Genomic DNA, 13,774 nt, shown 5'->3' with positions numbered 1-13,774 from the left:
GCCCATCTCCTTTCCCTTATATTTAAGTGGCTCTTTCCCTTGTTCCAGAAATTTGGATGAAGAATAAAATGTATTTTCTCTAGACTTTAAATGAATTTTTTTCTCTAACTGAGTTTTAGCATTTCTCTTAATTACAAATGTAGGCAACAAACCACATGAATAGTAAAAGTAACTGGGATTTTTTTACCAGTAGAAATTATAGATATTTTATACTGCATTGTAATTTTTTCAGATACCTCAAAATGTTGTATATGCTCATCACTATTGAAAATTACAGTAGTTATTAGATCTGTCACTAGAAGTTCTAATTTAATGTGTTAAGAAGCATATATATCCTCACATGAAAAATATATATTTTCTATTGTAGTTATGTTTTATAATAACTGTTTAAGTATTATTGATTTCCCTTTCAGGCCTATGTGCTTTGTTTTATTTTAAGCACTTAAAAAGATTATTCTAATAAGGGGTCCATAAGCTTCATCAGATTGCATAAAAAGTTTAAAAACCCTTGTTCTAATTAGATTACTCCAAACCGCCATTCTTTCTCTTTGTCATGCTCTATATTCTGTTCCTTAAGAGAGACTGTCACAGAGATTGTTGATGTGGCCCAACAAAATCTGGAAAATATTAGTTTCATTGAATGATCCTTTTTTCCTTGCTCTTTTGTCTCTTTTCCTAACAGGTTGGGTCAATTATTCTCAGAACTCAGTTTTGGAATTTAGTGGAAAATATCCAGCCTTAGGGTGAGCATAAGCTTGAGACTGTTTAAAACCACAGTCTAAATACAGCTGAACTTTCCTCACTAACTCTTCTATTTGGTTCAGTCTAACTCACTAGATTTGTGGTTTGGGATTAGGGATCAAATTCCCTTCTGCACATAGAGCTCTAACTTGTCTTTCTTTATGCATATATCTCCCTTATGAATCTTAGAGTGAATTGTTTGCTGGTTGAAGTGCAATAGTAAAACGATGAAATTTTCTTTGTATATTAAAGGAGAGGGAAGCAACAAACCTACTCCCCTCCTTTAGAGTTTCCCTTAGAAAACATAATCCATAGACTGTTTGATTTTATAGTGCAAGGTTACCAGGCTTCTGACCATTGAACCTGTAAATACATACTTCTGACAATAACTGAAGGTTCTCACGTGAGGTATGCCAGAGACAAGGCACATCCTGTGGTCTATCAAGAAGATAAAATAAATTTTAGTAATTGTTTTTTGACCTATTGTATAAATCTGTGAGGTTCTCTCTAGTCTTTGTAGTGTCTTTCCTAGACTGCCTACAATGTGTATTGCATTCTAGATATGCTTATTTAATAATAAAGCTAATTTCTATCTCTTCTACATTTTGTGGAATAAACTGTGTTAGGAGTTAGGAGGATTTTTAATTCCTTAACAAAAGTAAAAAATTGACTGTCCTCAAATCTCTTGTGTTATTATTACCTTAATACTATTTGAATCTTGCCATGACTTCTGACAGTTACTGTTATATACATTATTTTCTTCACTTGTAAGGAGAGAATTACTGTTTATTCAACTTTCATATATACATATATATATATATGAAAGTAGAGTATATATGTATATATACACACACATATATATATGTATATATATACATATATATATACACACACATATATACATGTATATGTATATTCCACTAAAATTGGCAATACATCAGGAAGGTATATTTGAGGTCTCACCTAAATGTAGACTACATGATAATGGAGAATGGGGCACATCTCAGTACAATGAGAAGCCATGTGACTGTCTATCTGGAGATATGGTTTAAATATGAACCTCAAGTCAATCATAAAAATAAAATGCAGGTTGAGCATCCCTAATTCAAAACACAAAATCCAAAATGCTCTAAAACTAAAATTTTTGAGCACCAACACAACATTCAAAGTTTATGTTCAAATGAAATGCTCATTGGAATATTTTGGATTTGAGATTTTCAGATTAGGGGTGCTCAACTGGTAACTATAAATGCAAATATCCCAATATAAAAAAATCTGAAATCTGAAACACTCTAGTCCAAGCATTATGGATTAGGGATTCTCAACCTGTATACTCTGAATTATAGGCATTGATTTGCAAGTTGCTTCTTACATTGGCTACTCTATGTAGTATGCTCCAGAAGCCATAGCAGCAGGGATTTGTTTATAAAATGTTAATAATTCTCTAGACTAGCATCCAAGAGGCCAACTGGAGACAGAGTATACATAAGAGTGTCAGAAAAATAGCAAGTGCTCCATAACATTAACATCTCTTCTTGTTTCCATTTAAAGAATAATTTCCCCCATTATATGAAAACAAAGTGTGCTTTGATTTTTATTCCAATGCAAAAAAATATATTACACTTCTCTATTAAAAACAGTTCGAACACAATATTTTAAATCTTTGTAGGCTATTATTAGGAGCAAAGAAATAATTTTTAGGTAAGTACTGACAATTATTGAGCACTTACTATGTGCCAGGCACTGTGCACATATCGCATATAGTCCCCTTTAACCCTCATAGGAATAATAATTAAAAAAAAAGGAAACAGTTCTAACACATAATCTACATATTTTATCCGTGAACAAAATTCCTGTGTGCTTCTGATGAAAAGCAGATATTTGATAATACACAGACATAATTTACCACTAAGCTTTTGTTTTATGAACCTTTCATCTGCATGTTTTCATTATATCACTTATTTAAATGATATCAATGGCTCAGTATATTAGATTAGATAATCTCTACATGCATTGATAATGGAATGTGACTCTAGACTTATTTCACACCCAAAAAGAATTTTGTAAACTTCAAGGACATTTGAAATAAAGATCTTTGCCCAAGACAAGTCATGCCATTTAAACAGAATATCTAAAATAAAAGTGCAGCTATTTACTTCTGAATTATATAAACCCAGACAATATGATTCTTTAAAAGGAAGGCATATAGGATTACCAATTAGAGATGACTGTAAAGTTGGAAAGCTGTAATTATATAATTGACTTTTTATTTTTTAGTTTGTTTGTTTCAAAGCTTTCTCTTTAGTTAATAGGGTAAGAGGGCTCTTCCTTTAGAAACTTCGATCATTACACATATAGTTGGAAGAGGAACAGAGAATGGTGCCAGAAGACCACTGGATGTCTAATCTTGACATATTTGTATTTAGACACTTTTGACAGACCTTAGAGTTAACAGTGATTGAGTTACTCAAATTTTTTTTTCATAATCCAAGTCTCATATCAGCATAAGTGAAACAAAGGCATTGAAAAGAACAGAGCTGGCACTGGCTAAGTATGTTTATATGGGCCTTTGTATATTGCCCAGAATTGTTTATCAGATAAAAGGCAAAGATGCACTTAAGATGAAAAATTCTATTCGTTTTTTTTTTTTTTTTTTGGTAGGAGCTTACATTCTCTTAATTCTCATATTTATCCTGGTGGAGGATTTTAATCTCACCACTTATTCTTAGTGCCATAGATCATTGGTAAAACATTAAACCAATTAAAATATTCCAGGAACTTTTTGGCTCTGAAGACATAAAAAGGTCAATACAAAGTCCTTGGCAGAATTAAGGACTATAGGGCAGTAATTAAGATCATGGCTTCATAAGAAGACTGCTAAGCATGTGTCTTGGCTTCCTCATCTGTAAAATGAGAATATTAATGGTCTCTAGTTCATGGTATTATGGTGAAATACAAAATAATATGTAATATTATTATTACCAGCTTGATACAGGTAAGCTGTCATCTGTCAACAATCCTCCTCCCTATGCTTTTGTTCTACTGAATTACTTGAAATGCCAACAGCATTTCCTATTTGCCCTTTGCTTCTACATGTTTACATATGCTGAATCCTAGTTATGAAACACATCACCTCTTTAAGCCGTAGCTTAAAGGTATAAGTAAGAAACTAGCTCACCTAGTTTAAAGATTAGGTGAGCTACTTTTAAGATTCAATTTGTGTATAACTTTTATAAGGAAGCCTTCCTGATCTCTCTTCATAACAAGATCAGACATATCTCCATGCTGTGTTCATAGAACTGTTTTTATTTGTAGCAATGGACTTTATCTGCCTGTATCGCCTCAGATTATAAACTTTGTAAGGGCAAGAATCGTGTCAAATTCATGTTGTTTTCCCTAATTTGTAATGCAGGATCAAGCATAATTGTACTTTTGATACCTGACAAAAAATCAATGAATGATACAATCTTTTCTTTGGAATAATCGGTGAGCTAATAGTTCATTAACAGTCCAAATATGTTTATTCTTAGGGTTTTATATTATAACTGCCTATTAATTAGATGCTCGCTATATTTTGTAGCAATTGAAAAGATTAAGAATATTGCATTCATACTATGGCCAGTACTCTCAAGTTTAATGATTAACATTTCACAGTTCTGAGATCCTTAAAGTACTTTGAGCTTTACATACATAAATAAATCCTTATTCAGGATGTACAGTTGTAATTTTAGAATGGATATTGATTGTGTTCTGGGAGCTCTGAGGAGCACAGAAAAGATAAATAGGAATTTTCTTACAGTAAGAAAGTAAGAGATTAGACGCCTGAAGAAAATGAAAGAGCTAGCCAGCCAGAGAGCTGGGGTAAAAATATTCCGGGCAGAAAGAACAGCATGTGCAAAAGATGTAGGTCAGAAGTATGATTAGTGCTTTGAAGATATATCAAGGAGTCTAGTGTCAACCAAAGAGTGTAGCAGGGGGAGGAAACAAGATGTCAGGTGTATATGAGCAGATGAAGTAAAACTTAGGATTATAAGATCTTTGGTATTTATTCCAATTTGGGAAGTCCTTGGTGGATTTTCAGTAAATATGATATAATCTGAGCTGTGCTCTAAACATCACTGTACTGTGTTTTGAAGATACTCTATGGAGAACAAAGGAAGGAGAAAAACTAGTTAGGAGAGAGGAAAAGAGGTAAGAGATGGTGGATGCTCTGGGTAAGGATAAATTGTGCCATTAGACAAAGTAAGTCAAGGCAACATGATTAGGTGACATATGTCGAGCAATGAACATTAAAAGGAAAATCTGAAATCTGTCACTATTTTTGTTTTATTACCTTAAACTAATACTAAGATTATAAATAAGAATGACATATGACATCTACTTTAATTCAGTATGCCTGTATATAACTAAATTAACAGAGTTTTAAAAGATACTTTTAAAGTTAGAAAAATAAAAAGAAAAGAAATTAATTTCTAAACGCATTTTTTATATCATGAAAGGAATTGTAGGCACAGATATACTCTTCTGCTATCATTTAATATATATAACATTCTCATGAGATAAAATGCAGAATTTCTCATCACTGAGAAGGACTTATTACAGCATGCAATCATTTTGGATCTACTTCTGACAAATATAATCTCCCAGTGTCCAACTCAAGCTCTTAAAAACATTTTCTTCAGATTTAAAATATACACTTAATCCTAAATCATGATAAATATCTGTCTTCTAAAATAGACAAACTTTATAAATTAATATGATTCAGTTTGTATTTACAGATATTTAATAAGAGCCTATTTATATAAATTAATGTGTTACATGTTAAATAGGATATGTAGTCTATGGTTGCATGGAGCTTATGCTCTTCTAGGGTGAGACTAAGGCAACACTTTAAGAAATAGCAAAATACAGTTGTATTCTAAGAGTCTGCAGAATATGATCATGTTGGTATTTGCTTCTACACTAAAAAAAGAAACCAAACAAACAAAAACAGCTTTCCTTATTTTCATTCCTAGGATCACAGACTCATAGTTAACTTCCTATTTATGTACTCAAAATCAATGCCTACCAGTCAGTCATAATTTTGGCAGAGATTTTAGTCAGGATACCTAATGTGGAATGAGACCTAGACTGAGAAGCAGCAAAGGGCCAGCCACCTAATTTTCAAACATTGATAACATTAGAAATAGAGGTATTAAGATATAGCAAAGGCAATCACTAGAATAACACAAAATAATATAACTCTGAAACATTGCAGAGATGGACTGTGTATGTGACATCATCTTTTATATCAGCAAATCAAGAGATATTATCCAGAGTTTGTAAAGAAACAGACCTTCCTATGTTATATGGAGTTATGAGAGGGACCATCGGAGCAATTAGTAACAGAAATTAAAACATTCAGCTTTTGACCAATAGAAGGATAGAGAGGGATAAGGCAGATGACCATTGCTTTAAATGTAAGCTACTTTGTATTATTTTCTTAGTTATCATATGCATATCTCAGATAAAAATACAAATCTTATCTTAAAAATAATTTGTTTTTCACTTTGGAAGGCCGAGACGGGTGGATCACGAGGTCAAGAGATCGAGACCATCCTGGTCAATGAGGTGAAACCCCGTCTCTACTAAAAATACAAAAATTAGCTGGGCATGGTAGTGCATGCCTGTAATCCCAGCTACTCGGAAGGCTGAGGCAGGAGAATTGCTTGAACCCAGAAGGCGGAGGTAGCGGTGAGCCGAGATCGTGCCATTGAACTCCAGTCTGGGTAACAAGAGCGAAACTCCGTCTCAAAAAAAAAAAAAAAAAATTTGTTTTTATGAACAATGAACGCTCTGGCTTATTAAACATGCTTTAAATACCAAATTTGACTTTTACAGTATTAAGTTAGGCCAGATGTGGTGGTTCATGCCTGTAATCCCAGCATTGTGGGAGGCCAAGGCAGGAGGATCACTTGAGGCCAGGAATTTGAGACCAGCCTGGAAAACATAGTGAGACACTGTCTCTGCAAAAAATAAAAAATAAGATAGCTGGGTGTGGTGGCACATGCCTGTAGTCCCAGCTACTTGAAAGGCTGAGGTGGAAATTACAGGTTGCCTGAACCTGGAAAGTACAGACTGCAGTGAGCCACGCTTGTTCAAATAGGGTCTCACTCTGTTGCCCATGCTACAGTGCAGTGAGCCACGCTTGCACCACTGCACTTCGGCATGGGCGACAGAGTGAGACCCTATTTGAAAGAAAAAAAAGTATTAAGTTATTACATCTGAAAGTCAGCCAGTCCTGTGTATAACTGCTGAGGAAAAATAATTAGATATGTGTGACCTTGATTAGGAGACTAAAATATATTAAGTGCTCCTTATTGTGTGACAGTGGCAGCCACAGAATTAATATTTAAAATAAGTTATTTAATAGATTTTCCCAAAAACCTTGCAAATTACACAGTATCTTTGATTCAATATGCTAAAGAAATAAAGTGAAAAGTCATGTAGAAACCCAGACTTCTTAAAATAATTTATTGTTTATTATTAAATATACTTAATTCTAAAACATAGAATTTTTTTCCCCAACTCTACTAGAAATGATTGGTGTGATCATAAACCCACCTTAAACTGTTTTTCTAATAGCTTAAAGAATTCACTGAATAAATTGTATTTGATGTCAACAATATCATGTCCATTTTGATTAGAAGTCTAATATCTAACTTAATTGATGGTAAAAATTATCTCTTAGGGAAATTTTTAAATACTTATCACCAGTTCAATTTTCAGGAGTGAATGAAGGTGTGTATTCACATCACAACATAGAAAAATTATTTTAAATTAATATTAAAATGAGAAATATACTAGTTTACCAAAATATAGCGCACAATACAGGATAATGCATGTTTATCAGTACTTTGCTTCTCTTGGAATACTGCATTGGAAATCACAACCCTTATATATCTATATTCCCACTTTTGTCAGACACTTCATTAGATCCTCTGTATGTGTTGTGTTTACTAATTAAATCTTCAAAATAATCTACTGAATTATAACTATTAACTTAGTTTTAGAGATTTAAAAGTCAAGACTCAGCTTGCCTTAGGTATAAGTGTCAGAAGACACCTATTTGAATTTAGGCCTGCTCTACTCTCTACATTGTCTATAGATATGAACTATCCAATGCGTCAACTACTTAATAGTGATATAATTAATCCTATAAAATGGTTTTGGCTCAAAAGGATTTTTAAAAAATATTATGGCACATTTCATGCTAAAACTGACATTTCTATGACCTAGTAGAAAAGAATATGATTATAGTTGGTGGCATATTCTTAGTGAATGCATGCTATACTCTAGTGTTCCTGACTTTTTCACCTGTCATTGAAAGCCATCTACTTAATCATTTATCCCTGTGATTAACATCTATCTTTTTATCTATAGTTTTTTGTGTCCTTTGATATTTCTTCATCAGGACTTTTGGTTATTTTGCATCTGGCTCCAGAAAATTTCAGAAATTTTCTATAGTTTCCAAATAATCACTGACAATAAATTTTGAAAAGTTCTTTTCTTAGTATGTTTTTTTCTAGCAAAATTAGATTTTTCTGATTCTAAATTAGATAGTACTAATTTCTACATTTCTAAATACTAATAAAATACTCTGACCCTTTCTCTTAAATTTCCTATAAACTTCCATGCCATCAATCACTTTTTCTCTCACTGGAATAATTAAGCCCAAAGTAGTTATTACTCTTTTTACTCCCTTTATCTTCTGACAGATGAACTATCAATGTGAGTCAAAAATTAACCAGTTGTTCTGGTAACGATGAATATCAGAAGATGTCTACCATTTCTTTGTTTCAAATAAAAACATTTTGAAGTAAAAAATATTAATTATCCCCATTTCACAATTGGGGACAAAATAAACTCATATGAGACAAAATAAACTCAGAGGGGTAAGTCAGAAATCATGCACATGTAATTCTCATAAATGTGCATGATTCTACAACTAGGAAAAAATTACCATGTGTATTAGATACTAAAAATTTTTGTTATTCCACTGAAATTAATTGTAAAAAATAAATTTTATATCATAGCCCAATGAAAACAAACACTTGAATGCTTGCAGGTACATATGTACACAGATGCAGATTTATTTTATTTTATTTTATTTATTTATATACAACAGAAAAGTTCCAAAAGTAATATGTACTCTTGGCCAGGTGTGTGGCTCACCCCTGTAGTCCCAGCACTTTGGGGGATCAAGGTGAAAGGATTCCTTGAGGCCAGAAGTTTGAGACCAGCCTGGGCAACATGGCAAAACCCCATCTCTATTAAAAATACAAAAAAGTATCTGGGTGTGGTGGTGCACACCTGTAATCCCAGCCATTAGGGAGGCTGAGGCAGGAGAATTTCGTGAACATAGGAGATGGAGCTGCAGCGAGCCTAGATCATGCCACTGCACTACAGCCTGGGCAGCAGAGCCAGACTCCATCTCAAAAACAAACAAAAAAAAGTATTCTCTCTATGTTCCTTAAAATATACTTTTTTCTATTACTTTAATTAATTTTTAATGTAATTTTATTTGATTTACTTTTATGTCTATTATAAAAATGCTGGTCACAACCCAATGAATTGATTTTATGATTCACTGGTAGTGACCCATAGTTTGGGAAATCTGTCCTAGATCATATCACCTCCGTGTTAATTTTTATACAATGCATTAGGATCAGTCACTAGAGACTAGGCAGTCTCTAGTAACCCTAAGCAGTGATATCACTGTTTCTCTCTTTTGCCTAAATGATCTGTCTCACTGTATCTCCATTCTTAAATAAAGTTATATACAAGTATATAATTTTTAAATATGTAGTATTATGTCTCTTTCTAGACAACCTAATTCCTAGAAGAAATATATATTCTTCTTTATCCTTATTACAGGTAAAGATTTCTCATCAATTTTAATAATATTTAAATTATTAAATTTATCTACCTGTGTTGAAATGTCAGTTTCACTGTGTTTGTGCCTCATGTACTCAGTCAATATTTTCTGAGCATCTAACATTTTCAGAAGTTCTAAGATCTACAAGTCCAGAGGGCACACAGATTAGCATAATAGGCAATAACCCAGTTCTCAGAAAGTTTGCTTATTATAATATGCATATTGCTTTAGAGACACCTGGGAATATAAGCACTTTTCCAAAACCAGTTCTTTATTGAATTCAATTTAAGAATCTTTGATGAGAATCTTTTCATTGCCAATATCACACTTGTAGATTGTATGTTGAATAGTTGATGTTTTGAAACACAGAAATGACTCTAAGTATTTTTTAAAATTTTTTTCTAATAATAAAAATTCAGCAAAAAAAAAGAAGTATGCTTCTCACCATGACAACTTGGCAAGGCTCTATTCCATCCAGGTCTTCCATCATCTCCCATGATACAGGTGAGTGTTGAATAACCTTGAAGAACATAACCAGCATCACAGTAATAGGTGACTGTTGATCCTAATTTGTAATCCATTCCAAGTCTGGTGCCATTCATTATATTGCCTGGATCAAAGCAGGACTCTCGGAGTTTTGCTGTAAAACAGTGTTAATACAACATTAATTGCTTTAAAATACAGTTGGCATTCTGTAATACATGGGTACTGCATCTGTGGATTCAGTCACCCGCAGATTGAATATATTTTGAAAAAACTGTATCTGTACTATGTACAGTCTTGTCATTATTCCCTAAATAACACAGTATAAAACTGTTTACTTAGCATTTACATTGTATCCTATATTATTAGTAATCTGGATATTATTTAATGTATATGGAAGGATGTATATATGTTGTATATTCACATCTGTGAATGTTAGTATCTGAGAAGTCCTGAACCCAGTTCTCCAGAAATGCCAAGGGACAACTGACTTTTTTTTGGGACCTTTAAGACATGTTCATTTCTTTTTCTAACCCACAAGGAAAAGCAACAGCACCATTTCCGTCTTTGTTTGGGGCCTCAAAGTACAAAGGAGCCCTTATCCGTATCTGAAAAATTGCTAATGCATATTAATTAGCAAGATAATAAATAAATTCTAAAGATCTTCATAGATCTGCTCATTAAACTTAATATCTAGTGTATATATTCAAACATAGGGTTTTAGAATGTGTTATAAGCATTATGTGCTATAATCCACGTGTAGATACTATAAATGAATTACTTTGGAAAAAAGCAGGATCCTTTATAAAACGTCTTTATTTAAAAGATCTCCCCAACCGGGTGCGGTGACTCACACCTGTAATTCCAGCACTTTGGAATCAGGCGGATCACGAGGTCAACAGATCGAGACCATCCTGGCCAACATGTTGAAACCCCGACTCTACTAAAAATACAAAAATTAGCTGGGCGTTGTGGTGTGCACCTGTAGTTCCAGCTACTCGGGAGGCTGAGGCAGAAGAATTGCTTGAACCCGGGAGGCGGAGGTTGCAGTGAGCAGAGATCGCACCACTGCACTCCAGTCTGGTGCCTGGCTACAGAGCCAGACTCTGTCTCAAACAAAAGATCTCCCCACACGTAATGCCCATCTCATGTTACTGAACCTAGAAGTGGTTTTTCTGCCTATGTTGAACTCAGTTCATTTCACCACCTAGGGCAACATAAACAGCTCTATTTCTCTGCCCTGCAATCATTTTTCTTACCCTATTTCCTCCAGTCATTCCTCACATTCAGAGGTCTCTCCATTATAAAATAGCAAAAAAAATCTTCACAAAATCCAAACCACAGTATTTTTGGACAGATTATCTATCCCTATGCCAAGTACTTTCAAAGCTAGAAGAGACAGATTTCAAAAAATAAAATCCTTTCTCTACAGAGGAATTGTTTTCATTGTACCCAGATAATGAACAAAGAGAGTGACAGAATTTTTTGAAAACATGTAGAGAAATAGAAAGATTAGCTCATTCATTTTATGGAACAGATACTAGAACACTTTGTTATTAAAAAATCTGAATGAGGCATTGCAATTATCTCCATTTTGTAATTATTGATTACCTAAGAAATAATAAATATACAATGTAAAGGCCATTACCAATAAATCAGGGAAACAAATGTGGTGATTTCTCTACATTAGAATTTTTTTGTGTTAATAAGAAATCAGAAAGTGGGTATATCTCTGAATATGAGTAACAGAATCTTTGGAATTTAGGTCAACTATATCTTGGTGTTTGGCTACTACAAACATATTTTTATATCAAAATATATTTAATGACACCAATAAGAATATGTTTCTTTCACTAATAAAAGTTTGCAAAGAGTTTAATGTACTTTAACCTTTATAAGAAATAATGAGAAATTTGTGCTTTAAGAACACTATGACTAATTTCTCCAATTTGATTAAAGAAGAAATGGTAGAACCAAACATTTTAATAATTTTGATAGAATATCAGAGAAATAAAGAAGGTTCACTTTGTTTCTTTCCTTTCTATCTACAAATACTTAAGGGCTCACTACCCTACTAACTCTGTAAATGTACCAGTGTATAATCAGAAAATGTTCTGGTGCTTGTGGAAATTACACTCTGTGAAGATAGGAATTATATTAAATAAAGACTTGCAATTTTGGAATGCTGTATAAAGGGAAGCATTCAGGAGCCTCCCTGAAGAAGAGGTATCTAAAGTGTGCATTGAGAGAATAAGGAACAGATTAGGTGAAAATGTGATGGGAAGCATGTAGGGGAGGAGGTGTGCTGACATGTGCAAGCAGGATAAACTTGATTCCTGAATCTCAAACCAGAGCTAAATGACTTAATCTTATTCAAGCACGCATATACACACATTTATACACAGACACAAAATTTACCTTCTATATATTATACCCCAGTTTCTCTATAAAAATTTCATCCCAAACCATGAAATACATTTCCTTCATATAAAATATTCACACAACTCTTTTTATGAAAGAACCAGCAGGATGACTACTTAATTTGGTCACTAAGATTGGGGCTTTGGTGATGCAGAGGTTGATTCGTTTATTTATAAAAATAAAACCTTACATTGTACCTTCCCTTAAACAAGCAAGAAAAACACAGTGTAAATTTTAGACAGAACAGAAACCTAACATTTATAGCTGGGTTTTGTGAAATTGAACTCAGTCCCTGGAGGGTAAAGGAAGGATTTAAATTTCTGTGTGAAAGGATTAATCTCTTTGACAAGTCTATTCTCCTAATATTCATCTTTTGAAAAGTTTGGTTTCCCCATCTTTGAAGTATTACCCAAAATTTCAATAAAATGTCAGTGAAACTATAATGCACATATCCTGTATTTTGAGGAAAGGGAAACATGTTTGACAAATTTAAAAATATTGTCTCTGCAACAATTTTATGTTGCTAGCCTCCACTTAAGAGAATGCTCTTATCTCATTATTATGTTTACATACTGCTTTAAATCCTTGGTGAATAGTTTTCTACGAATAATACTGACTTTGTTTATTTCCACATATGCCATAGCAATTACACCTGGAACTTTCAAAAACACCTGGAGAATACTTATACAAATGTCTAGGCAGTAGGTGAAAAGATAATTTTAGTTTCTGAATAAAAATTATGAAGCAGACGAGTGATTAGTGTTTTTTTGCATAATTAATTTTATCTGCTTAATAGTGGTATGACTACTGAACAGACAATAGGTAAAAGATTATTTTGCCTCCTGATAGTCTCCAAATAAAATTTATCAGAAGATATATTTTAGATTTGCTGCATCTAAAATATTTCAGTTCATTTTTAAAATTATTTTTGCTGAATATAGATTTTTGTATATATGCTGTATATATTTTATTGAAGGCATAAGTAAACATAAACAATAAGCATGTCTTAATCTTTAATTAAAGGCTACTAACAAACACTAGTGAGAATGCAAGAAAAGGCAAACCTTGTATACTGTTAAGGGAGATGTAAATTAGTATAGCCATTATGAAGAACAGTATCAACAGTATGGAATTTCCTCAGAAAACTAAAAATAGAACAACCATATGATCTAGCAATCCCACTGCTAGTATATATACGAAAGAAAGAAATTA

At 33.0% G+C, this 13,774-nt stretch overlaps 1 protein-coding gene across 11 annotated transcripts in view; it reads right to left on the bottom strand.

Moving 5' to 3' along the window:
* CSMD3 (CUB and Sushi multiple domains 3) overlaps positions 1–13,774 on the bottom strand; it is a 1,279,316-nt gene that overhangs the window by 268,379 nt on the left and 997,163 nt on the right. For all 11 annotated transcript variants that reach the window (XM_002759280.8, XM_017965625.4, XM_035276379.3 and 8 more), the window contains one exon: positions 10,104–10,298. In XM_002759280.8, the coding sequence (XP_002759326.1) occupies positions 10,104–10,298 (195 nt within the window). The remainder of the gene's footprint in view (positions 1–10,103; positions 10,299–13,774) is intronic.

This window comes from Callithrix jacchus, chromosome 16 (genome assembly GCF_049354715.1).
Source record: "Callithrix jacchus isolate 240 chromosome 16, calJac240_pri, whole genome shotgun sequence".
Taxonomy (NCBI): Eukaryota; Metazoa; Chordata; class Mammalia; order Primates; family Cebidae; genus Callithrix; species Callithrix jacchus.
The sequence above is the reverse complement of the archived record's forward strand: the minus strand, read 5'-3'. Positions and strand labels throughout refer to the sequence as shown.